Source organism: Perissodus microlepis, chromosome 9 (genome assembly GCF_051167445.1).
Source record: "Perissodus microlepis isolate ML-2025 ecotype Zambia chromosome 9, ASM5116744v1, whole genome shotgun sequence".
NCBI classification, from domain to species: domain Eukaryota; kingdom Metazoa; phylum Chordata; class Actinopteri; order Cichliformes; family Cichlidae; genus Perissodus; species Perissodus microlepis.
Window position 1 is genome coordinate 14,711,801 of NC_140469.1, and position 23,948 is coordinate 14,735,748.

The 23,948-nt window shown below is 42.1% G+C and overlaps 1 protein-coding gene across 4 annotated transcripts in view; it reads right to left on the reverse strand.

Annotated features, from left to right (window-relative positions):
* Positions 1 to 23,948, reverse strand: part of sema5a (sema domain, seven thrombospondin repeats (type 1 and type 1-like), transmembrane domain (TM) and short cytoplasmic domain, (semaphorin) 5A) — a 145,240-nt gene that overhangs the window by 61,762 nt on the left and 59,530 nt on the right. For all 4 annotated transcript variants that reach the window (XR_014801278.1, XR_014801277.1, XM_084939170.1 and 1 more), the window contains 5 exons: positions 14,467 to 14,529; positions 11,717 to 11,815; positions 7,190 to 7,403; positions 5,611 to 5,896; positions 3,160 to 3,295 (listed from right to left, as the gene is read on the reverse strand). Coding sequence is in view for 2 of the 4 variants with exons in the window: in XM_084939170.1 (XP_084795296.1) it covers positions 3,160 to 3,295; positions 5,611 to 5,896; positions 7,190 to 7,403; positions 11,717 to 11,815; positions 14,467 to 14,529 (798 nt within the window). In the remaining 2 variants the exon portion in view is untranslated. The remainder of the gene's footprint in view (positions 1 to 3,159; positions 3,296 to 5,610; positions 5,897 to 7,189; positions 7,404 to 11,716; positions 11,816 to 14,466; positions 14,530 to 23,948) is intronic.

Below are 23,948 nucleotides of genomic sequence, written 5' to 3' on the forward strand. Positions count from 1 at the left end.
ACAGGATGATCCTCATGCTTTTTAAAGTGGAAATGTAGATCCTTTTCTCCACCAAGCTGAAAGGGACAAGGTGAGGCATAAAGCCATTTCTGCTGAGGGAGAGCTGGATGAGTAAAGCTAACCATGCATGTCCTCTTCAGTAAAAGAGGTCCCAGGCTGGGGTCAGGATCGTGGATTGAGGCCCAGTTCACAAAGAATAGTCCTATACCAACTTTGTACATAGGATCATGTTTGCTCCAGGATAACTATACACACTCACTTCTTACTTGGTCGAAACTGGACCTTGGGTGGTAATTAGTTCCTGCTGACTAGCTACAGTATGAACATGACAGAGACTTTATAGAGATCAATCCTCGGCCTTCCCAGGGCTGACAGATGAGAATCGTAGAGGGCTTCCCCACGCTGGTGAATGGATCAGTGCCCTCGCCACATCAGGAAATGGGAAATTAAAGCCCTGAAGGACAAGCAGGAGCAACACTGAGTGTGCCCATGTGCCAGACTGCCTAAAATGAACTTCCTGCTTGTGCCAAAAATGTGCTGCGTGTCTACGCGATGCAGCCTGAATGGCAACGCACGTGTAAGGCTTCCTTTTGCGGTTTGTCCTTGCATTGTGTGCGTGTCTCTGAATCCCAGAGTGTCGGTGTGACTATATTTCTGCCACAGTGAGACAAAGTCAGACACTGACCAGTGAGGGTCTATGACATCTGTGAATGAACCGTGAGATGGATGTTGTGATTTCCTCAGTACAGTCAAGGTGAGGGACACAGCCATTATTTGGCTGAGGACCCATCCAACATCAGCTGTCTCGTGCATCACCAGTGGACTGCGCTCTGGCAGGATGATAAGTGCCACTCAGAAATCCATCCAGGTGGGTCGGTCTGATAGCATGCTATTCCACTCTCTTCCCCCTAACCTTCCAGGTTATTCAGTATTTTAAAAACAATGTGGGTTAGAACTAAATCTGGTTATTTTATTGGTCAGTTTTATGATTATATATAACATCCAAAGGAAGGCAAAGAAAACTGACACTTTTATTTTCCTGACATCTAAATATAAACCATAATAAGGACATTCATATTTGGGTTTGAGTTGAACTTTAAAGTTTATTTTCAGACATTAGCAATGAATGTGTTTTTACTGTTAGCAATTACAGAGTGACAGAAAACCTATACAACTCATAGAAGGCATTAGCTCCTAATGTACAGCAAACATGACTCATTGCCTGAATAAACTCTCCAGAATCAATCCGCGTGGTTCAAATAAATTGGGGGCTTTTCTTTGCAGACAGACAGGGAATTAAGCTCTCAATCAATGACCAGTATGTGTGTGTTGAGTGATGAGCTCGCAGTCATAATTATCTCTATTTGGCAGCAATCTATAACCCTTTATTTTTGAGGGCGTATTTGTGTACGGTAGACATGTACGTGGCCAGTGGCTTTCATGGCTGCAAGTTTCCTGTAGGTGTTTGTTTGTGCATTCACTCGTGTGTGTGTGTGTGTGTGTGTGTGTGTGTGTGTTTGTGTGTAGGTGTGCTTGTAGAAAGGCCTGAAAAAAAAAGGACAGGCTATAAATCCTGTGCTCGTAAATCTAATCCTCCAACATTGACAAATGCTTGATGAAGATGTCACTGAAACCTAGATAAAGTGCGCATCGGTCCAGTGGTGAGGAGCAGCCATTGTGCCTGAGCTTAAGTGGAAAGATGAGATGGAAGAGGAAGAAGCCGTATAAAAGTCTATAGTGCATAGAACCCCCCCCACCGATGATGTACCTACATGTACAAGGTGCTGAAGAGGATACATCTGTGACCAGATAAGGAGCACTGGTTTTCTTGATGGTGCTGATGTGCAGAAATGTGAATACGTGGCAACAGTGACAGCTTACAAATTCATATGTATGTGCATGTTTTTTTTTAGAATACTATCACACCCAGCATTTTTCTCTATGTGCATTTCAGCCACTTTTTCCGCAGATAATGTGTCTGCGTTAGTTCTTGATAGTAGGCATCGTGAATACTCATGCATCTGTTGGTGGGAAAACGGTCGAGGGCCATGATGTGTGGAAACGAGGGGTTTGCTCACCACTGGTAGCCATGCCTCAGAGGGATTTGAATCCCTCACGGAGAGCTGCGAGGATTAGCTCATTCGCTATCTGCTAAGCCTGCAACAACTGAGAGCCACTTCTTCTGCTAATAAAGCATTCCCGCTATGCCATCAGTATGGAGGAGTGCTTCAAATCAGAATAAGGTGCTTGGTTTGCCCCTGCGGGTTTTAGGATGGAGCATAAACATAAAGTGCCACTTGTGCAAAACAAGGACAGTTTATTAGGAGGCCCACAGTTCACAGAACGAGGCGATGAGACATCTTCAAGGAATGATTGTGCCATTGTAAAAATCACTGGATTTTATAACGAGCGGTCGTAATGTGTGTGCTCATGAGCATAGGAGAGAGGTGACTGAAAGAGAGAGAAAATTAATGAGAGTGAAGAGCTTCCTGGGACTCTGACCAAGGCCGATCAAAGCAAGCACACATTTATTTATCAGCATACACAAGCAGCATGCACACTAAATGCATATATTTCCTTGGGCGTGCTCCCAGCTGTACTGTATGACTGATTTGATTGTGTGTTGAGTCTAAATGACCCCTAGCTTAAAAAAAAGACATCAGCCACGATCACAGAAGGGCAGCTAGATGTGAACTTTACCTCACATACATCCTTTAAAAAGCTGCCCTATCACATTTTTTTAACTATGCTAGCAGCATGGAGGAATGCATCACTGGTCCAAAATTTTGGCCTTGAAAAGCATCAATTTTTGTGCAGACATCAAACCTCAGAGCATAAATCTGATCGACTCTATCTGTAACATTTAGGTGGAGTTCGAAAGCTCTGGATTGGGATGACTTCTGAAGTAATTAGCATTCTCATTAGCAAAATAGCGTTAGCATGCTAGTGAGTTTGGTTACCAGGCTTAACCTGGGTTCACTGAATAGTGAGTGAGGTCTATTTCCAGAGGGTGAGCATCCATTGCACAGTCAATAACTGTAATGCTTTTGGCTTTTAGTCCAACAGAGCTGAGAGCATTATTGGGACTAAATTAAACATATTTTTTAAGCATTTGTGGTTTGTTTGTGAAATAAACAGACTTAAATATAGTTTCATTACCTGAAAGTCTGGGTTGGGGTTTGGGTAGGGCAGCCAGGCCGACCTTGAGTTCTCCTGATACTTGAAGGGCCCGTTGAAAGCCTGTGATATGGCACTGAGATTGAAGGCACACACTGCAGAGGCAGCAATGCTGTTTCTGAATGTCAGGAAGATGCAGGAAGAATCCAACAGGGTGATGAGAGAATGGAGAGGATGAATGTCGAGACAGAGAGAAACAGAAGTAAGTGTTAGAATAACCAAAATCAAAAAAGGGGCACTATACTGCAAGTAGAAATCTGTTCAGCATTTCTTGGTATTTGTACAGCTGACCTCTTTATGTCTGCACTGCTCACAAACAACACAAATCAAACACTGACAGACAGACAGACGCAGACGCCGGGGTAAGTGATGGTCATTATTGGAATATAAATCCAGCAATGGGACACAATTAAGCTGTTCGCCTTGTCTGATTAACTGTACAGATCTCATGCTTGAAATACAGCTTTGACTTTTTAAGCTGTCAGTTTCAACAAGTACCGGTCTCCTCCCTCGGACGAGAAAGTAAAGAATGAGAGTATTAACTCTCAACTCAAACAGTGAGAGTTGGGCGGTGTGAATTATAATCCAGTGCAGCTGTTCATTAAACTCTGTGCCTGCAGGGGGAAATGTTTCCAATACCCTTCAAAAGACTTCTTTTCAGCAATGTGAAGGCACTGACCATACAGAATTGATTACTCAGCTTTTAATAATGGCCTGTGTGTGCACGTGTGGGCGCACAGGTGTGTTTGTGTGTATGAGCGAGGTAGGAGAAAGAAAGAAAGATGGCAAGACAAAAAGAGGGAAAGGGTTTTGATGTTTACGACAACAAAAAAATAATACTTTTCATTATACTCCCATATACCTAATACAGTGTGGAGCAAGATGATAAGCTTCTTTTGTGGGGAATAAATGGGAGATAGCTGCTGCAATTTGCAGCCCTCTTTGTAGATAACTTGGGCTATGAGGATGAACATTTCTAGACAATAATATGGTTGCACAACACTCAATTATATACACTCACTGCATAAAATATAACAAAGATATGTCCTGTTTTGTCCTCTATTATATTGTACGATCTTTACCTTAAAATTTAAAATACCTTGACTTGTAACTTTTGCTGTGAACCAGCTATATGTATAACCCAATTTAATAGCATGTTCATACAGAATTTCCCATTTAAAATGAACTAAAATTTATGTGAAAAACATGAAAACAAAAAATATAATTTTTAAAAGAATAACCAAATAAATGCTGAATAAACAACTGAATTATTCTGAGTAGTCATGATATCAAAGACCAAGGAAAATAAATTAAAATGAACAATTCGTGAATGATTTGAAACAAACAAACAAACACATTTGAAGAAACATTTTTAAGATAACTTTTCTAGGTTTCTGATTTTTCTTTTTTGCTGGAAAATTCAGTCTGACACTAGAAGTGGTTCTCAAATCAAGTCGTTCCAGACTTTCACTTGCTTTTTTGAGTGTATACTTAAAATGTGTTTTGTTGGCAACACACAGCAAAAAGTTTAGTAATTAATTACCCGATCTGCACACAGAAACCTGAACTTTTTTAAAAACTTGTACAACAATATATGCACTTTTTTTTAATCACAGCTACAGATTTTTAAAAATCATTTTCTTGCTGCTGTCCGATGAAAATCAACTATTGTTACCTGGCACCAGTATCAGTGTGTAAAGTAACGCACGTGTTACATTTTTCTTGTTTCTACAAAGAACTCTTCTTTCATCTGACTTTGATGGCAGTGATCGCCTCCACTACATGCGTGCCAGCATTTTTGTTTCTTATATGCAAAATGTTATGAATTAAAGCCAAACTTTAAGGTTTAAAAACTTATGTTGAATTTTACTTTACTGTATTCACTAAACTAAGACTATCCCTTCATCCATACATCCATTCTCTTCCGCCTTATCCTTATTACAGCAGCAGAGAGTTGGAGCCTATCCCAGCGGGCATAGGGTAAGGGTACATCATGGGCAGGTCGCGAGTCTGTCACAGGTTGAATACTGAGACCGGCAATCACTTATGCACATACCTATGGACAGTTCAGAATCACCAAACTTTATGCATGTCTTTGGACTCTGCAAGGCAGCCAAGTTGCCCTGAGGGAAGCCACAGAGGTATAGTACTACCATGTCACCAATTTAAGCTACTGCAATCTCAATATAGACGTAACATACTTTTATTGTGAAAGGAAAGGACAGGAAGGTCTTTTGGCGTGTTTCTGGTATGGATTAGGCAGTAACAATGGGAAACCCAGGTTCTTAGCAGGAGGAGGTAGCTAGCATTAGCCACATGATACTTGCCACATGAGATCAGAAAGCTTGAGGTGTAGCAACAGTAGCTAAATTATCTGGGCTTTGCTAATTTTCTGTGGATGGAACAATAAATATTACGTTTCATGTCACTCACACATTAGTAGTAAAAATGCCATAGAGCAGCTCCAGCTCAGGCAAGTAGAAAGTTCCCTGCAGCTCGTTGTAGTTGAAGGGGATTTCTCCTGGTCTGGAGCAGTTCAGCCTGGCCTTCATGAAGGTTGTCCACGTGTCCTCCAGGAGGAAGCGGCCACCGATGTCGTTCTTACACACCCGCCCGGCGCGGGAAAACACCGTCCGACCACAGTCGTGCTCCACTGCATTTTCCCGGAAGAAGAAGTATGTGAAGTTGCCAATATCGTAGGATGAGACAAAATTCGGCTCTGTTGAGGCAAAGGTTACAAGAGAGGAGAGGAATGAATGGGAGGTGGCATGTCAGAAAGAGAAAGAAGACATAGAAAGAAAAATTGAAGGATGCCAAAAGAAAGATAAAGTGCAGAGAAAAGGAGAAAAAACACAGAAAGAAAACTATTTAAGGTTGTGGGAGTAAGACGGAGTGGGAGAGCGAACGAGGTATGTGCTATGACTGATTGACTCGCAGTGTGTGCGAGCACTCAGCCCACACAACAGCAGGTGATCAGGATTAATAACTACAGGCTATGTTATTAATGGCATTGTGTTGTAATAAGAAAACTCATTTTTCACTCCCCAAACCTAAAGGTTAGGATGAGAAATGACCAAAACAGGTGTAGCGTAATAGCTTCACCCTATCTGAAACACACGACCTCCACGACACTGTCACGACTACAGCGTTCATCTTTATGTATGACATTATTGGATTTAAACCGCACACTTTATTCTCACTGACAGTGATTTAATTCAGGTTTAAATGAAAGTTACCCCCTCCCCAGCACCTCCTCGTTTCAACTCTTTTCTCCTCTGCACCTTTGGAGGGCAGTGTGGAAAAAAAATCAATTCGCCATAAAATTAGTTATTAAACCGCCTCCCAGAAGGTTGCTGCCAAGCAATGTATGTGGTAGTTTTTAATTTAATTTTTCAATTTAACTTAAATGTGAATCAGATAAAAGTCACTTGCTGACAAGATAGTGATTGACCTGCTCCTCTGTAGGCTGGACACCTTAAGCGCTCTGAAGTCGCCCAATCTGCACTGAGGAGGTCTCTGCTTGAAGTCAGCCAGAAGGCTCAGGGTGAAAGACATTGATTTTTTTTGTTGTTGGATGAATTCACAATTTTATGCCCCTCCTAGACGGTAAATATAAAGATTTTCTAGTTGCTTAGTAACTTAAGAATTAATTGTTTTTTAAGGTGAAACGCAGCAGAACAATTATGAGAGGAGGATCTTCTTTTCTTAGCATTTGCCAAAACAGCATTGCGCAGCAGATTTAAGGTGGAAGATAATCTTTCAACAGAGACAGATTCCAACTCCCATGCTACATAAGCATCTGCCAAGCTCAAGCATCGTCGAAGTCACAAACTGAAGCCCCGGCAGCTGCAGTGCTAATGTTCGATAGCTGCGCGGGGATAAAGCAAAAAAGAAAGCAAATCCTCCTATGGTGTTTCTCTCTATTCAAAATGGCCATTTATCTTTATGTAACAACTTTTTACATAGATTTGCATAAAATGTAGCATTCATTTGAACTTTGGCAGCTCCCCACCGTTGAGCCACTTGGAGTTGTACTGGGCAGTGCGCAGCGGTGGCAAGCCGCCCAGGCTGCGGTAAATGGCGGGGTCTCGCCCAGAGAAGTCCATGGCAGTGGCGGCGTACAGCTCCCCGCTGGAGGTGATGAGGGCGGTGGAGTTGTGGAGGGGATTGTAGGGACACCGAGCCATTCCGCTAATCTGATCGTGGATCTCTGTCAGATTAGTCAACTGCAACACAGAGAGAGAAGACAATGAAGGCGAGGAGACTAAAGAGGAAACAAACAGTGAGTGGTTGGAAGCAGACGCTCCATACGTACTACTAAAAGAAGCTTATTTTGATTGTTAGCATGAGTATCCCATGAGCTAAGCCAAAGCAATGAAAAGAAACACTCGTGGGAATAAGAGTTGTTTTCTTCAGACAAATGATTATTTTTGAAAACCTGCATAAAAATATAGGACATAGTATCAAAGGGCAGCATTAAAATTCAAACTGGAGGAGTCTGGTAATGTTTTGTTTGTTCCTGCCAATATGCAAATGCTGTAGACTGACAAAAATGGAAAAAAATACTTCCTCTCATTATGTTTTGTTTGGTTTACATCTACTGAGAAACACACACATAGATCTATTCGAGCAAAACCTTCAGGAGCAGCAAGAACACATTTAGAATCATTAGCAACGTAACACACAGCAGCACAGCAGCTGTTTCAAGTCCAATGTTAAGAAACCACCTGTTATAAAACCAATAAAATTCCTAAACAGGCTTCTTAAATCAAGTTTCTCTTGGCTGCATTGTTTAGTTGGTTTGGTTTCTGATGTCTCTACAGGACAAGCAGCTGTTTTTCTGGCTGTAGCGCTATTATACCACAACTTTAAGAAGCCCTTCTGAGCTCAAAAAGAGGCTTGATGTGAGATACAGTCTTCTGTTGCATATTGCCTTTGAATATGAAGCCAAATCCAACTCCCCGCTTTTTAAAAATACTTTACAGCATGACCCCGGCTTAGCACTGACACACTGCTCTGGTTGCTCCTCCAAAAAAAGGAGAAGAAGCACAAGCCATAGCTTAGAGACGCAGCCTTGAATACCAAAAAAGTAGTAATGCAATTTTTAAATCCAAGATGTAATTATATTTTATGGTGCAAAAGTAAACACAGTATACGGGGATTAGCTCATGGTTCGTGCTCCCATCCGAGTTCATCTGAGTTCTGATGGGGGACAAAAAAATGCATGACGCAAAATGACTGCACTAATCTCAGGTTTAGAAATGCACAAAGGATAATTAAAATTATTCTATTTGCAATTACTTTTCTATCAATCAGCCTCGTTCCACATTTATGACTCTATCCACTCCAAGTGACAGTGCAGTCTCAAACGCTTCAAATGCTCCCCTTGCTTTTCACATGTTCTCATCAATCTGTGCATTCCTTCCCTTATTCCATAACGAGCCAGCCAACTTCTGCGGCCAATTTCCCGGAGCTGGTCAATTTGGATCAAGAGTTCTGTTCATTCCTGCCACCCCTGTTCCGCCCAAACCACACCAGACAGAGTGGCCCTGTCTAATCTCTGCCAGGCCGAGATGAAAGCCTGCTATTGACTGGACTCGTTCTGTGGGCCGGAATAGTCATTCTGAGGTCAATTGGGCCATTTAGAAAACCAAGAGCAGCAGTGATAAATAGAACGCAGTGCATCCGTCGCATTTTGAGGAAGTGAAGTGACAGTTGTCTCTATGGCGGACCCGGCAGCTGCGAGAACAGGGCGCTGAAGTGACTCTGAATGCTCCTGATAGAGACGATGCAGAAAGAGACAGCTCACAGTGGAAGACAGATCACTGCGAGTGCCAGCGGGATGCTGTGTATGGTGCTACTGAGAAGCCGTTGAGAGAATTTTAAACTACCCACTATAGCAAGAAGTCTAGCCGCAAGCCCTATGTCTGATCAGAGATGCGCTAGTGGACAGAGTTGTCAACGGTAATCCTCAAAGAGACACGGGGAATATCACTTTATATGACACATCCAGTGCCTATCTGTCAAGTAACCATGAACAGAAGGCGAAGCTCCTTCTCATCCTGTGCTGCAGCATGAGTTATAGTGTATAATCTAATCTATTCCCAACTAGGACCACCATAACAACGTAAAATAGAGACATAAATCAAGAGAGAAAGTCAGTCAAAAAACTCAAATGGTTAACAGCATTTAATCATCCGTCTCCCAGCGCTTATTAAACCATTAATATTCTCCTCATTGTCTGTTTATCACCACAGCTGATAGTAAATCTGTCCGGGCGTGATTCCGTCGCCGTTGCTGTTCCCAACTCGTGTTTCACATTAACGGACATTCAGTGGGTAAATATGACAGCGCCTGATGAAATACTGCTATAATAATGCCATGGCATTTCAACTATATGTATTTTCACAGCGGTAAACAGTTACGAGCTAGTGACCTTTGGATTCAGTGCTTTTGGACAAAAACAAATGTCATCATAATAGTAAGCTCCTGCCTCCTCCTCCTCCTCTAAACGCACAACAGAACGAGAGCTAGATATCTATGCTATGGCCTTATTGCTGTTCTAAGGTAAGAACAATACTCTAACATTTTAAGTGCTGCTCTATACTTAACATCAGTGAGCATTTGTCACCACCACCAAAAAAAAAAAAAGGTTCTCAGCTGACATGTCAGTTACCAAGAAACATGGTTATTAGTGCTGCTTTTATAATAAAAGTGAAAGGGCTGCAGCCACTCGCAAACTGGTGGTTACTTCACGAGAAAAATATTGGGTTGCTCTACTGTGTCAAGAGCCTGCTGAAACACAATAGCAATTCAAAATGAAAAGTCCAGCTAAACATCCTTTAAAACACGGGATTAAGAGCTGCAGGGAATTTGAGTTAGGAGGAGAGAGAGAGGAGCGAAAACCTTGCGTCACGCTAGAAAGAAATATAGGAGACGAAAAGACAATGTGATGTGCTAGAAAGGTGCAAAGTAATTGCCGTGACTCATGAAGAAGGACAAAGCAGAACAGATGAGACAGGGAGTCTGTTTACTTGCAGGCCAGCACCATGATTTTCAGGAGTAATGAGCTTAAGGCAATGTTTTGATTACGATGCTTAACAAGTCTGAGGTAACACGACATCCAAAATAAGAGAGCTTAATAAGATTTATTTTGTAATTAGTCTACATCCCAGAGTGCAAAACAGGAGGCAAGAAAAGCCACAGGAGCTTGTACAGAGAATCCTGTGATATTAAGATCTCAATCATACCTTGATTAAATGTGTTTATCAACCTTGACCTTTCTTTCTGACGACATCCACCGATCAATCAGTCTTAATATTTGGAATATTTGCAGGCTTATTAAAAAATAACGACTTTCAGGGATGCTCGAGAGAACAACTAAACTGACAACTCGAAACTCAACATGAAAGTGAGACATACATACTCACAAATATAATTGTACAGATAATGATGCTTCGTCAAGACCCCTTGGTATCACATTTTAACAAACCCAATATCCCTTTTTAGTATGATTTTTCAAAATGCAGGCTAGCCTAGTACCTAAAGACGGGGTATATAAAAAGGATAGACAAAGATTTCCATAAGCAGGCTGGAGGAGTAATAAAAACCCAAGACATTCATCTAGAAGAGTCTTTGGCTTGCTTACCAAAGCCAAGATCTAACCAAGGCATCTTATTGGACCACTAAGACCTCCTTCTTTTAACCACCATCCAATCCACAGGCAGGAACTACATTGGATCTACATTGTCACTTTTACCTATGAACCCATGAGCTGTGGGGAGTAACTGAAAGAACAAGATCGTGAACACAAGCGGTGGCTTCCTCCAAAGGCTGGCTAGACTCAGTCTTAAACTTAAGGAAAGGAGAAAAGTGACATTCAGAATGAAAAATGAAAATCCTTCAGATTACATCTCTCAGCTAACTTGGCAACACATTGGTATTGCTTTGTAAGAGCTGGAGGAGATGACTGGGGAGAAGGAAGCCTAGTCATCTCTGGTTAGACTGCTGCTCCCCTTGAACCCAGCAGAAAATGGATGAATGGATGAATGGATGGATGGATGGATGAATGGATGAATGGATGGATGGATGGATGGATGGATGAATGGATGGATGGATGAATGGATGAATGGATGGATGGATGGATGGATGGATGGATGGATGGACTGCTAGCTTATTGAACAACAGGCCTCTGATATTATTGCATGAAGACTAGCAACACTGCAAAGACTACATTTTATTGCACATAAATTAATCTTTTCTTTTGCAGGTGCATGTATGTGTTATGTCGTAATACTCACTACCAGTGTAATATAACACTGAAAAAATAGGTAACAAGCCAAAATACTAGCAGACTATCACTCTTGAAGGATTAACGTAATATATTAATAATATACCAACTTCCCTTGAATTAACACTATCAGGGATATAGTAGATATAAATGATATAAGTGATATAAATGATAAGACTCTGTGTGAAAGTTAAGGTCAAAATAATGCAGCGTTGTAGAAGCCAAGACAAATTCTGGCATTGTTCATACCGTTCGGTTGGTGCAGATGGGGGTGAAGGCATTGGTTCCACATGTAAACAGCCTGTTCCCATTTACCAGTAGCACCCTGATGTAGTTCTGGCACTCCTCCTGTGGAAACACACCAGCAAACACACATATCGGAGTTAGCAGTTAGCAGCAGTGCCATTATCTATCCACTGACAAGCAACAGCATCAGGCAGAAACAAAATTACACTTTATGCCAATAAATGAGAAAAACACCTGCAACCACAGGAGGCCTACTCTGAAACGTGGGCAAGCTAGACAGAGTCAAATCAAGGCTAATGCCCACATGGCTTAGCCAAGTCACATCTTAATTCAACAGGGGCTGGCTTTGGAGAGGGATCTGAATAAAGTGAAGAACAGATAAATGTAATGGCTGTGGGAGAGTACCACTCGGGATTGGTTTAGAAAATAGCTTTGTCTCTGTTGATTGGTCAAAAAGTGAAATATAAAGTGTAGACTCTCATACACTCTATTTAATCATCACTCTTTTAGCCAGCTCTCTACATTAATCAATTCAAACTATTTTCCCCTAAATTATGGTGAAGTACATGTTCACAGCTCCTTTCTTGGCTCAGTCCTCCTCTGAGGTTTTGGCCCGGGTTTCTAGCAAAACCACTCAGCACTTGGTTAAAAGCGCACAAATAAAGTGGGACCGACGGAGTGAGTGATTGATTGAAAGAATGATTGTCGCTGAAAGTCATGAACTCTGAATATAACGGTCCGGCTTCCACAAAGCCTTTCTGGCAATTTCCATCAGCAGGAGTCATTTTGTAGTAAATGTTACAGCAGGAGTCAGTATTCATGTCAGAGAGCGGCATTTGTTTTTGTCCCAGGACAAGGTAATAAACTCATAGGGTCTCCTCCATCTGAAAGGGGCCATGGCTGGGTTGGTGAGGCCCCTCATAGAAATTTAAAACCTTATAAATCTGCTATTGTCTGAGCCACTTGAAGTGCCCAGGGCAACCCTAACTCCCCCTCTCGAGGGTCTGATTTAGGAGTGGAGGGCATCACAGCGAGGATGGAAGGAAGGAGGGTAAGGACTTTTATTTCCCCCTATCAAGATGAAGGCTGACTCGTAAAACAACTCGTTTCCTGGTGCTAAGCACGGCCAAAGTATGTGTGTATGTGTTTATTCGTGTGTACGAGCAGTCGCGCCTAATGTCATGCGTGCCTATATATCTGTGCTGTTTGTGCAGCTTGTTACGCGCTGTATACCTGCATGCGCGCGTGTGGGTGGAGGAACAGGCGTGGGTTGTGAAGGGGCCCGTATAATTCAATCCTTCGCTGCAGTTTGTTTCTAGAGTAAATACCAGCATATTTAATATTTGCCCAGCCTCACAGTCTTGACTTGTTTATGAAAACTTCCTGACAAATGTTCTGCGTCCATACTGTAATACAGAGACTGCTGCGCTTGGCTCTCACATTATAAAACAAAACAGAAGCAGCAATCAAGTCCTGTCAAGTCAATTTAAGTCTCCTTTCTTTTCCCAGCTGGAATAAATCAAATACACAAAAGAAGAGCGGATGCGTGCATTAAGAAAAAAAACCCCAAACAATCACTTGTAAATTCACTCAAAGCACAGGGACGGTGTCTGTGTAATAGCTTAAGCGATGGTATATTGCTCCGCATTGAGCTAGGTAATAAACCATCGAAAGCCCTGTCAGCTGCCGGAGAATAAAGTCTTTTAATGCTATTCTTAGTGTACATCACAGGAGCTGATCCTCAGAAGGGAACAGTGAGCAAAACAATTCAGCCTTGCCAAACAGCAGTGACTCTCAAGGACTGAGGTAGCTTTGGTCTGTAATTCACGACAACTATCTTATGCTGGCCAGCCAGTGCATGCCTATTATGGGTCCCTAACCACCTTTCACAGGAGGATAAATACACAGTAGTGCGCGCGCACAGACACACACAGATCAGGGCTGGGCAGTTCACCTACAAGTCAAGTTTAGCCGCTAAACCATCTGTTTTGTAGGGGAATATGCGCGCTAACCACGTACAAAAACATACACTGCACAGAATGAAACAATAGGAACTCCCTTTGAACAAGATCTATAAATAGGGGCTAAGGTGTGGTGGGAAGGTCTTTACTTCACTTACTTACTTTACTTACTTTACTTCATGGGATTCCCCATGTGTCCATATGTTAAAGCCACATTAAAAGCCCCGCGTTGCTTTCAAACCTCATTATGTTTCATCATAATTTTTCCTTTGTGTTCTTTGAAACCAATCAACTGTTTCTGTAAAGACAAAAAGGCTGGTAGATCCATGATTAGTGTCTTTAGAAGATTTCTTTACTTTTTTTTTAGCTTTCAAGTCAAAGCTATTATACAGCACTGATGTGCTGGTGGGAACATCTGGGCACTTCATTTCCTCCAGTGAACAGCATTCATTCAGGTGTTATTTTTGTAGATTCCCAAACCCGCGGGAAAAAGGTTGAGGAAACATGAAAGCTGTGGGGTTGTAATTTAGAAAGTCTTTCAGCAAATGCTGAAGGATTGCATTTTCGTTCGTAATCGACTATCTATTTTGTTACTCTAACAAAACATTGTGGGAAATTCCATGAATTTTCACATTAATATCAGTTCTGGTGCACAAACGTGTGCAAGAAAACAACCGAGACGAGACGAGTTCACTGAAAAATACACTGAAACTTGTATTTTTTTTTTCTTTTCAATTTAGTGACAAGTGTCCGATAAAGCACAATTACAGTTCAGCCATCGCCTCAACTCACCTCAGACTTTCCACGGCTGAAGCAGGCTCCCTTGGTGAATTCATCGCAGTGCCACTCAGCCTCCTGCAGAGAAAAAGAAAAGCTGTGTAAGGCTACCAATAAACCATCAAGAAGTAGCAAACACTGGGCGCCATGTCATCATCATGAAGCACTTTGAAAAGCACTCACTGAGCCCAAACAAAACAATGGCCAGCTCTAAGCCATGGGCATGATTCCCACCTTTTTGAAGTCAGTTTGATGTTTGTTGACTAGCTCGGCAATACAAATGCCACAGAAGACAGGAAAACACATTTAGAAAATCAAATAGAAAAGCATACAGCATACAGCGATCGACTTGGGTGAGGAGGGAAGGATTCAAACAGAGGCGAAAATTAATTTGACATCACATCTTCACTGTACTCTCAGAGGCACACACACATTCTCGCACGCTCTTACGGCACACACACACGCGTTTATAAGCCCTGTTAAATACAGACATGGAATCCAATTAAGGTGGATAGCAAGCAGAGACCCCCAAAAAATGAGACGCAAGAGCGTGCAAGCCGAATGTCAATTTGATTTATGTGTGAGGGAAAAGGAGGGATCTTAAGACATAACAGGCGAGTCCCTAGAGTAGGGTGTCAACGTGATTTACATGTGAAGGAGAAACAGAGGGACGCCTCTGACATTTTAAGGCAGCAGGAGGAAGAATAAGAAGATAAAGCTGACTTTTTCTCCTCCAAGGGTGAAAGCACCAACGTGCTCCACTTTCTACCTTTTAATTTCCTCATAACCCCTGGGGAAGGGGGCTTCCTCATTGATAGAAATTCTCTATTCATGAAATGCCTGCTGGCCTTGGGAGGGCAGTAGGCCACTAAGACGCTCGCACTTGTGACAGGCAGAATTAGCCACCACTGCCACGAGCTCTGCATGACTGGCAGAGACACGAATACTTAAAAGAAAAATTGGCTGGTGACATAATACGCTTAACGCTGAGTCACAAAAAGTTTCCAAAAGTGAGACTATTTAACTTCCGTTTTTTTTTGTTGCCCACAGCAGTACAACTTTCCTGCAGTAATAACCTGGAAAGTAGCCAGAGGTGCAGTACTTCTCTCTGTGGAAATATAGTAAATATCGCTAACTGACAGAGAATATTAGATTTCACCTTGGTATCAGGACTGTTTTATGCCAGGACAAGAGGGGGAACGAAAGCTGAACACCCCTTAGCATTTAGTAGAACTTTTATTTCTTCTTTAGAAGGCGGCAGAAGTTTATGCTGCGTTTTACGACAAGAGCTTTTGTTTTCTGCTTCAGTGACCTTTGGGAGGCATAGAAACACCTAAATGTGTACACAGTTCAGTAACAGGGAGGAGGGGCTTAAAGGAAGGAAAGTGCTCAGTGTGTGTGCTGCAATTCGGGGAGGATAAGATATGGGACATTAATGGACGCTGGCTTCTCTCTGTCTCTTGTGTGTCACTTCCATTCCAGGCCAAAGCTGGCTATTCTGGGGCTGTGCATCCATCCACTACACAAACCACACACATCAGCACAAACAGCACAGCCTGCACACACATCACCACTGCTGGTCCCAGCTGAATTCAATGTGGGTGCTGAAAGCGCTGAGAGCGCTTTAGCTAATCGCATGGGGGGGTAAAGAAAAACTGTTAATGGCCTGAAAACTTACTCACAAGCTTTCAGTGTAAAAAATCAGTCATGATACGAGGCTAAATTACAACTTGAAATCACATTAGTGGGAGCAAAGTGGTTCTTTTTGTCATCACGGGGCAATCATGTGATTTATCGTCATTTCGGAATAATACATATTCTCATTTCATATTTAAGACATCAACTTTACAGCTACTGAAGTAGGTGATGTCCACGAGCAAGTTAAGTGGCGATATGCTGACATCACAGACTGCTAGTGCCACCTAATCTGACTGCCCAGGCTCAAATGGTCCAGAGTGGAGAACAGAATCACAGCCGAGCTAAGCAAGCGCCAGTGTCATTAAGAAACATTAAAAGCTCATTAGAATGCTATTGTTCAGCCCCTGTGCCTCCAAGATGAATCTGTCTTAAACTGAAATATGTCTGGAATGTGCTGTCATTAAGTAATAATAATTCTTGGCTTTATCAGAGGAAGCTGCTTCACACAAGTCTTTTCTGTGCCTTCGTCACCTAGAGGGAACTAGAATAAAGACATAGAGGGGAAGCAAAGAAGATAAGACAGAAAGAGAGTGTCATGATCCTGGGCCATGTTGGCCCAGGATTCTTAGTTTTCATGTATTTTTGTATTTTGTTCTTTATTTAGGCCACTGTTCCTGAGTTGCTCTGTTAAGTTGTTCCTTATTTGATTTCCCCTTGTGACTTTTACCCCCTGTGTGCCCCTCTGTGTATCTGTGAGCCCTCGTCTCCCCTCCTTGTGTTTCATTCAATGTTTTCTCCAGCCTGTTACGTCTGTGCTCTCTCTCTCTCTCCTCCTGTCTGAACTTCTGTGTACTTCCTGTTTTACTTTGACAGTCTCTCGTCAGTATGCGTCATGTTGTGTTCACTCCTGCCCTGTCTCGTTACGATTATCTGTGTTAGCTGTGTTCCCCGTGTACTCCCACTTCCCTCGTTAACCCTCTGTGTATTTAGGTCCACGTCTCCCTCAGTTCTGTGTCGCGTTCTCCTTCATGCTGTGTGATTCTCCCTGTGTTTCCCGGTGAGCTTTATATTTAGTTTTTCCCAGTTTAGTTTTGTATTACTTGTGATCTGTTTTTCCAGCAATAAAGCTGTGCTTTTGAGTTTATCCCCCGTGTCCCCGTGAGTTTGCGTTTGGGTCTAATTCCTGCCTGCCACACAGCCGAAATCATGACAGAGGGCCAGGATTAAATTTAGCGACACAAAAAGCTGGTGATTTAGCAAAAAAAAGGGAAAATACACCATATGGGACTGAAGGCATTTGGTATTTCAAGGCAATGTGACACATGTGAGGATAGCAGATCAGAGTTGCAAACGCCACTTCTGAAGTAAAAAAAAACAAAGAAGTGAAAGCGAGAAAGAAATGCAACCACCTGAGGTAGGCTCCTAATGCATAAACCAGAGTGCAGAGTAGGGGTGCGCATTTCATTTTCCCCAAAGGGCCACTTGAGAAACAGGGACCCTGGAGGAGGGCTATACCAATAAGTTGAACTCAATTCTGCACAATATTTCTTTTATCACTTTTAGAAACCTATCAATTTAATACAGATAAGATTAGATGTTACAATTCGACAATGGAAATTTGCAATAGGCGCGAAATATTTCATTAGCATTCCCATGTTGTCCCATTTCAGCTCCAGGCTATGCAAGTATAAAGCTACCTCAATAAACAAGTAGTCCCTTTCACTGAGTGCATTGCTGCCAGCCCCTCTGGAATCTCAAACGCTTACGTTATTTCACGTAAAAAGATAAGCAACTCTCATAAAGCGCTATGGACTAACAATCAAAACCGCACACAAACACACACACACCAGTAATAAATTAAAAAAGAAATAAACAAGCAGTTTCCTTTAAAATGTGTATTTTTTTTTTTTTTTGCCTGTCTTGTTTGGCTCTTTTGCCATCAGAATTATTGTCTAAAGGCGAAGAAAGATGCCCTCAGATGCTCTCATATGCAATTACTCAACACTCACCTAACGTGGAGACAGACATAAAGAGACACTGTACACACAATCACACTCCCCAAGCGTACTCTAAGCCCCGGATCTAGGTACCCTTGCCCCTGGAGGGGAAAAATGTGTATCTGATTTCCCACAAAATTGCAAAAACCAGCGAGCAATTCTCTGATAGGGAGTTTATCAATGAATGCTTTGTGTCTAAAATGTGACTGTATAATTCGTATTTTATTGCACCTAAGATTAAAAATAAACAAACCAATACACAACAACAGTGTTGGAGGCTGAGTGGATGGAATCAACCAGATAATACACACATTTTCTGGAAATATAGAAAAATTCACATTTTCTGAGTCAAAATTCACTCAGCTGTTTGTGATATATTAGGTTATATAATTGCCAGAACTTGCCTTGTTTTGTATCTTGGATACTTGAAAGGTGCTGTACATGTAAAGGACCGTTACTTGGCTAAAATTCTCCTTTCTGCAGCAAAGATCACCAAAAACTGGATTAAGACAAAGGCACCAGGAAAGAAGCAGTGGGTAGGACATTATGGAGATGGAGACCTTTACATGATGTATACTTAGTTGTAGTGCCGGGTTTTCAAAGGAAAGAAAATCTAAATAACTCCTCCATCATTTGTCAGTCTTAGTTAACAGTATATATTTTGATGGGTATTATAGAAGGTCTTTTTTAAGATATGCGCCCTCCCTATACAGCAAAAATAAAACTAATAAGCCTAACAACCAGAAAGGAGTTCACAGTGTTTATGACATCCAGGCAGAATGCAGCAAGATGCTGGAGAGATGCTGTCAGCACAGAAAAGACAGGCCACATTAATCATGAAATGTTTATTATGTTTTCATCTGGTCCAATTTGTCTCGTTGGTGGGTGAGAAACAGCGGAACTGCTCAACTGATCATTTGGTGGTCGGGGGATCATTTGCTCTGCTTTCCTTTCTGTAAAAGTCATCGCACACCACTGACTCAGACCAATAATTATTTTAGAATATCAGTGAAAAAGTTAATTATATTGTACTTTCTATTTGTATAGACACAACAGGAGGCCAAACAAGAGGTCTTGAACGCACACGCTGCCAAATAGCTCAGCTGTAAAGAGAAGCTTGTGCTTATTGTCAACAGGTCTAAACACAGCTGTTTGGAACCAGCACGAGTCACTGCAGTACTAGCTCAAGTTAGCTTGACAGATCTATAGCTGCTTGAAATGTTAGCGGGCCGCTCAATATTTTTACTCTTTTCTTTCCTAAATATTTTCTAATTTCTGAATTTTCTAAATGGAGAAATTTTCTGGATAATTTGTACGACTACGCCTGTTTGTTGTTTGTTGTCACATTTTATTTATTTTAAGCATCACTGCTACCATCTAGCGCTCAGCGAGAGCTTGATGGACAGTTTTATTTTTAACCAAAGCGGCTAAAAAATAGGAAAATTAAAATAGACTGGAATAGTATGTTAAGTAACATAAAATGTCATTACGATGCAGAAATTCAGTTAGGCAGAGAGAATTTACCACAGTCATTTGTTGCTTCAGGGAAGAAATGAAAGCAGTGGAAAAGAAATTTTTTTTTTATTTTCCTCGCGTCCACCCTCTATCCTGCCCCCTGTAATGGGTGCAGTCCTTAGAGATGAACCATTGTGCCCAAGCCTCTCGTCAGCCCTCACACTGAGGGGCTATTGTTAGGTGTGGTAGGTGCAGGAGAGATACAAAGGGGGAGAGTAAGCAGGGAGGGAGACGGACAACGACAGAGGAAAGGACAGAAAAGGGAAAATAAGGGACAAATAGACAGGGGGGGAAACAACAAAGCGAAAACAGAGTCCAACTTAGGAGTCAGCCAGAACAAGGCAGACTGTGTGGGCTGAGTGAGGTAGTCAGTGAGATGGAGGAGGGAGTGAGGAGCTGAATTCCAAAACAGCAGTTTCCAGACATGATATTGAATATATTTTGCATAAAGAGGGTCCAGAGAACACACTCGCTGCTGACAGCTGTCTAGCTTTGTGAAATGACTAGCTGTGTGCCTCATTACAAGGGGACGGCGGGTTGAGAGTAAGAGCTGGACAAATCCTGTGGGGGGAAATCTAATCTGGCTTATGAATATCTGATATTACCTTCTGATGTGCAGGCACAGTATTTACTATTCACACTGATGTCTGCTGATGTAAGCTGCTGAAAGATTTACACGCGAAATTGGTCTTGATGTCATGCCTTTGCCAACGTGTAGGTCCGTGTCTCTACTCATATCATCGTGACACTTTAAACGGATGAGTCCGTGTAGAAGAGACCCCCTGCTACTGTCTGCCTTTTACAATATACTCACAACTATTATGGTTGAACATGCCGTCGCGTCCATGATATCACTGTACGTGTCTGCATCTCCAGTTCCAATCGTGCATTTTGGTCTATGCATTTAAACGGCCAAGTTAGCGTTCAGCTCAGTGGATTGGAAATGCTTCCAGAGCTATGAAGGACAGTTTCTGTTAGCTACTGATTAGCAGGGCTAATTGTTTGGCTGATGCAGTGTAATTACAAGAGACAAGGCCGTGATATATTAGACACGGAAAAGTGGAAAAAGTCCTTCTTTTAAAAAAAATTTAAAAAGAGGGGGACGGGGTGAAGGACACAATACAAGAGGAAGCAAAGAAAAATAAAAGCACAAAATACATCTCAACAGCATACAGTGTCTGTTGCCAAGGGAAACTGTTATGGATAGTGTTTTCCTGTGCCAGTGCAGGAGGACAAGAGAGAGGCTGGAGTGAATTTCCACTATTTTCTCCTCCTCGCCTGTATTGAATCATGAACAATACCACTGATCCTTCCTCATCCCAGTGCTTATTGACTAACGCTGTGCCTCGGTTTTTCTGTTGAAACTCAGGCTCATCTTCTGCATCTTATTCCGATTTAGCATGGAAGCAGGATCCTGATATTGGCTTGTACAGGCCGAGTGTGTGTGTGCGTTTAGCTTTTTTTCCCCTTCCCCTGGTAATTTCTTCTTACATTAGCACCTTTGTTTATGTGAATTCAATAGACTCTTATCACTGAATGCAAATTAGAAACTTTGGGTCCTTTCGGTTCATGCTTTTAAGGACGAGCATGGAAGTTAGCAGTGGTTTATTAGCCCAAGTAAAGAAGTAAAGACGTTGCTAAAAAATGGGCACGCTGATATTATTTGGTGAGCTCACGTGCAGACAGAAAAACAAGCAATTAATCTGAGCTGGCATAGTTAGCAATGGCAGTGCCAGCATTGATTTGCTTCCCCTAAGGCTGGCAGTAGTTGATCTCAGGATATGAATGATAAACAGGGCAGAAGGACAATGCTGAATGGAGATGACATGTAATGTGCAATTTACTGTAAATGGAGGAAGGGAAATTGTGCTTCGTTGGGTCGTTTCAAGCTAATTGTTTGTCTGTGGAAGCTCTAAATGTCTCAGTAGTTGCACATGCTGCACAGTTACGTTCCTGTCTTCTTCTTCTATTTTTTTCCGACTCTGCTGCACAAGTTTTGAAAGTGGAGCAAGGAGAAAAGTATCCACCTTTTGTTCTTGACAGTGTTTTCCAGATCAGTGACGATGAGGGTAGAGGTTGACAGGGAGAGGAAAGCCTCTTCAGGCTACTGAGACACAGCAGGAAAAAAAACCTTTAAGTACGAGATATTAACTCCAATCAAGGTCATCGCGAGGGCTGACGCATGTGTTGATGGCTGACTCTTCCCACTTCAACCCCAAACTGCCACTCGGTTTGAGCACAGGTTAGAAAGTTAATGTGATGTGAAATATTTTCTTCTCTTTATGATTCTTTAAGCGCGCCTCTGTCTTGTAAACACCCTTTATAGCTTTCCTCAGGGAGTGACACAGTTTACACTCCTAAGACCAAATCTTTAAGGTCTTCTTAGAAAACACACACTTCACAGATGAATTCGCATCCACTATTTTTTTTTTTAAAACAAAAGTCCGCTTTCTCTCCAGCTGTTGCCCTTTTTTCTGGTTTTTATTACCTCCAAACAAGGAGCCAATTTACTGAGGAGATTATGTTTGCTGGGGCTCAGGGTCGATCAGTCTCTTTGTCTCATCTCGATATGTGCAACAGACGGGCAGTGTTTAGCTACCAGTCCAAGTGTCAGTGCTTTCAAACCCCCCACACCCTTCGTAATACAACAGTTAGACTACCAGATATTCACAGTTCATTTTCTGCCTCTTGAAAAGCTTGAAAGCAACTTATCACACTGCATCCAAGGGCAGGAGAGGTAGGTTGGATTAATCTTTGCCTCAAAGAAAACCTTGGTGGCTGTTTTTTATTTTGTCCTCCCCAGAAAAGTTTCATGCATGATGAGATCAGTCATCAATCATAAGGTAATCATACCCAACTCTTTAGCATATTACAGGCTGTTTGTATTACAGTAGCTTTAAACCTTGTGCTCTGTCAAATCATACACAGCCTCCTTCTTAACGCTGCCATCCATGCAAGAACAAATCACTGCCATCGGGCATTATCTGACAGGGCTGATACATGAGGATGGGGTGAAATCACAAAGACAGGCGTAGGTGTAGCTTTTAGCTTAATTTCCTCCTGCAGAAGAGAGAGAGAGAGAGAGAAGCTCATGCAACTCTCTTGAACCTTGGTGCAACCGTAATAAAATGCACAGGACTACTAACAAGTGCTTGTGCTCAAACTTTCTTTGTTGGCTCTGCCACCTTCAGCGCCATGTTCCCTAGTAAATCTATTTGATCAATCAGCAATGCGTGTAATGTGAGTGGAGCAACAGCGCCAAAGGGGAAATTCATTCAAGGCTTTCATATCCAACAACAATAAGAATGAGAAATATATGTAAACCCAGGCGCAGAGGCAACCAAATCTCTGTGCATTTAATCTCCTGTTTCATGCTTGGATGAAAAAAAAAAGGAAGGAAAGAAAGACGCTTCAAGGAGGTGAAAGGAATAATTCCCCCTTTCCTCCTTAAATTCCACCACTTGGATATATATTTATGCTTGACTTTATGGCCTTGGCATGGTTAAATGCGAAGCTGGGACTAGTGTGCAGGTCAGCTTAAACCGGCCCCAGGCCTTGGCACGGATTACCAGATCCTATTATCTCATAAGAAGACATCTTGGAGATGCAGGGTAGATTGGCTCAGTGGAATCTCCTTGCTGATTCTGCAAACCCAGTCGAGCACAGGATGAAAAAAAGAAGGGGAGGATAGCTGGGTGCGCGGATGCCACAGAGCAACAATAATTGGCAAACCTTCTGGAGGAAACCTGGTCTTGTTAGGAGAGACGGCATCCATCCCACTTTGGATGGAGCAGCTCTCATTTCTAGAAATATGGACAAATTTATTAAACCCCCCAAAATATGACTATCCAGAGTTGGGACCAGGAAGCAGAGTTGCAGTCTTACACGCCTCTCTGCAGCTTCTCTCCTCCTGCTACCCCCCCAAAAACCCATCTCCATAGAGACTGTGTTAGCTTCCAAAAAGACAAAAAACAAACTAAAAACCAGCAACAAACAACTTAAACATAAACAATTACAAAGAAAGAACAGTACAGTATCCACATCTGAACCAAAGAGTAAAACAGTGAAATGTGGATTATTAAATATTAGGTCTCTCTCCTCCAAGTCTCTGTTAGTACATGACTTAATAATTGACCAACAAATTGATTTACTCTGCCTTACAGAAACCTGGTTGCAGCAGGATGATTATGTTAGTTTAAATGAATCAACACCCCCGAGTCATTCTAACTACCAGAAACCTCGAAGCACAGGCCGAGGGGGCGGTGTGGCAGACTCCAATTTGTGCATGTAAATGGAGAGTCCTCTTCACACACTGAGGTTAATTATGGAGTTCCACAGGGTTCAGTG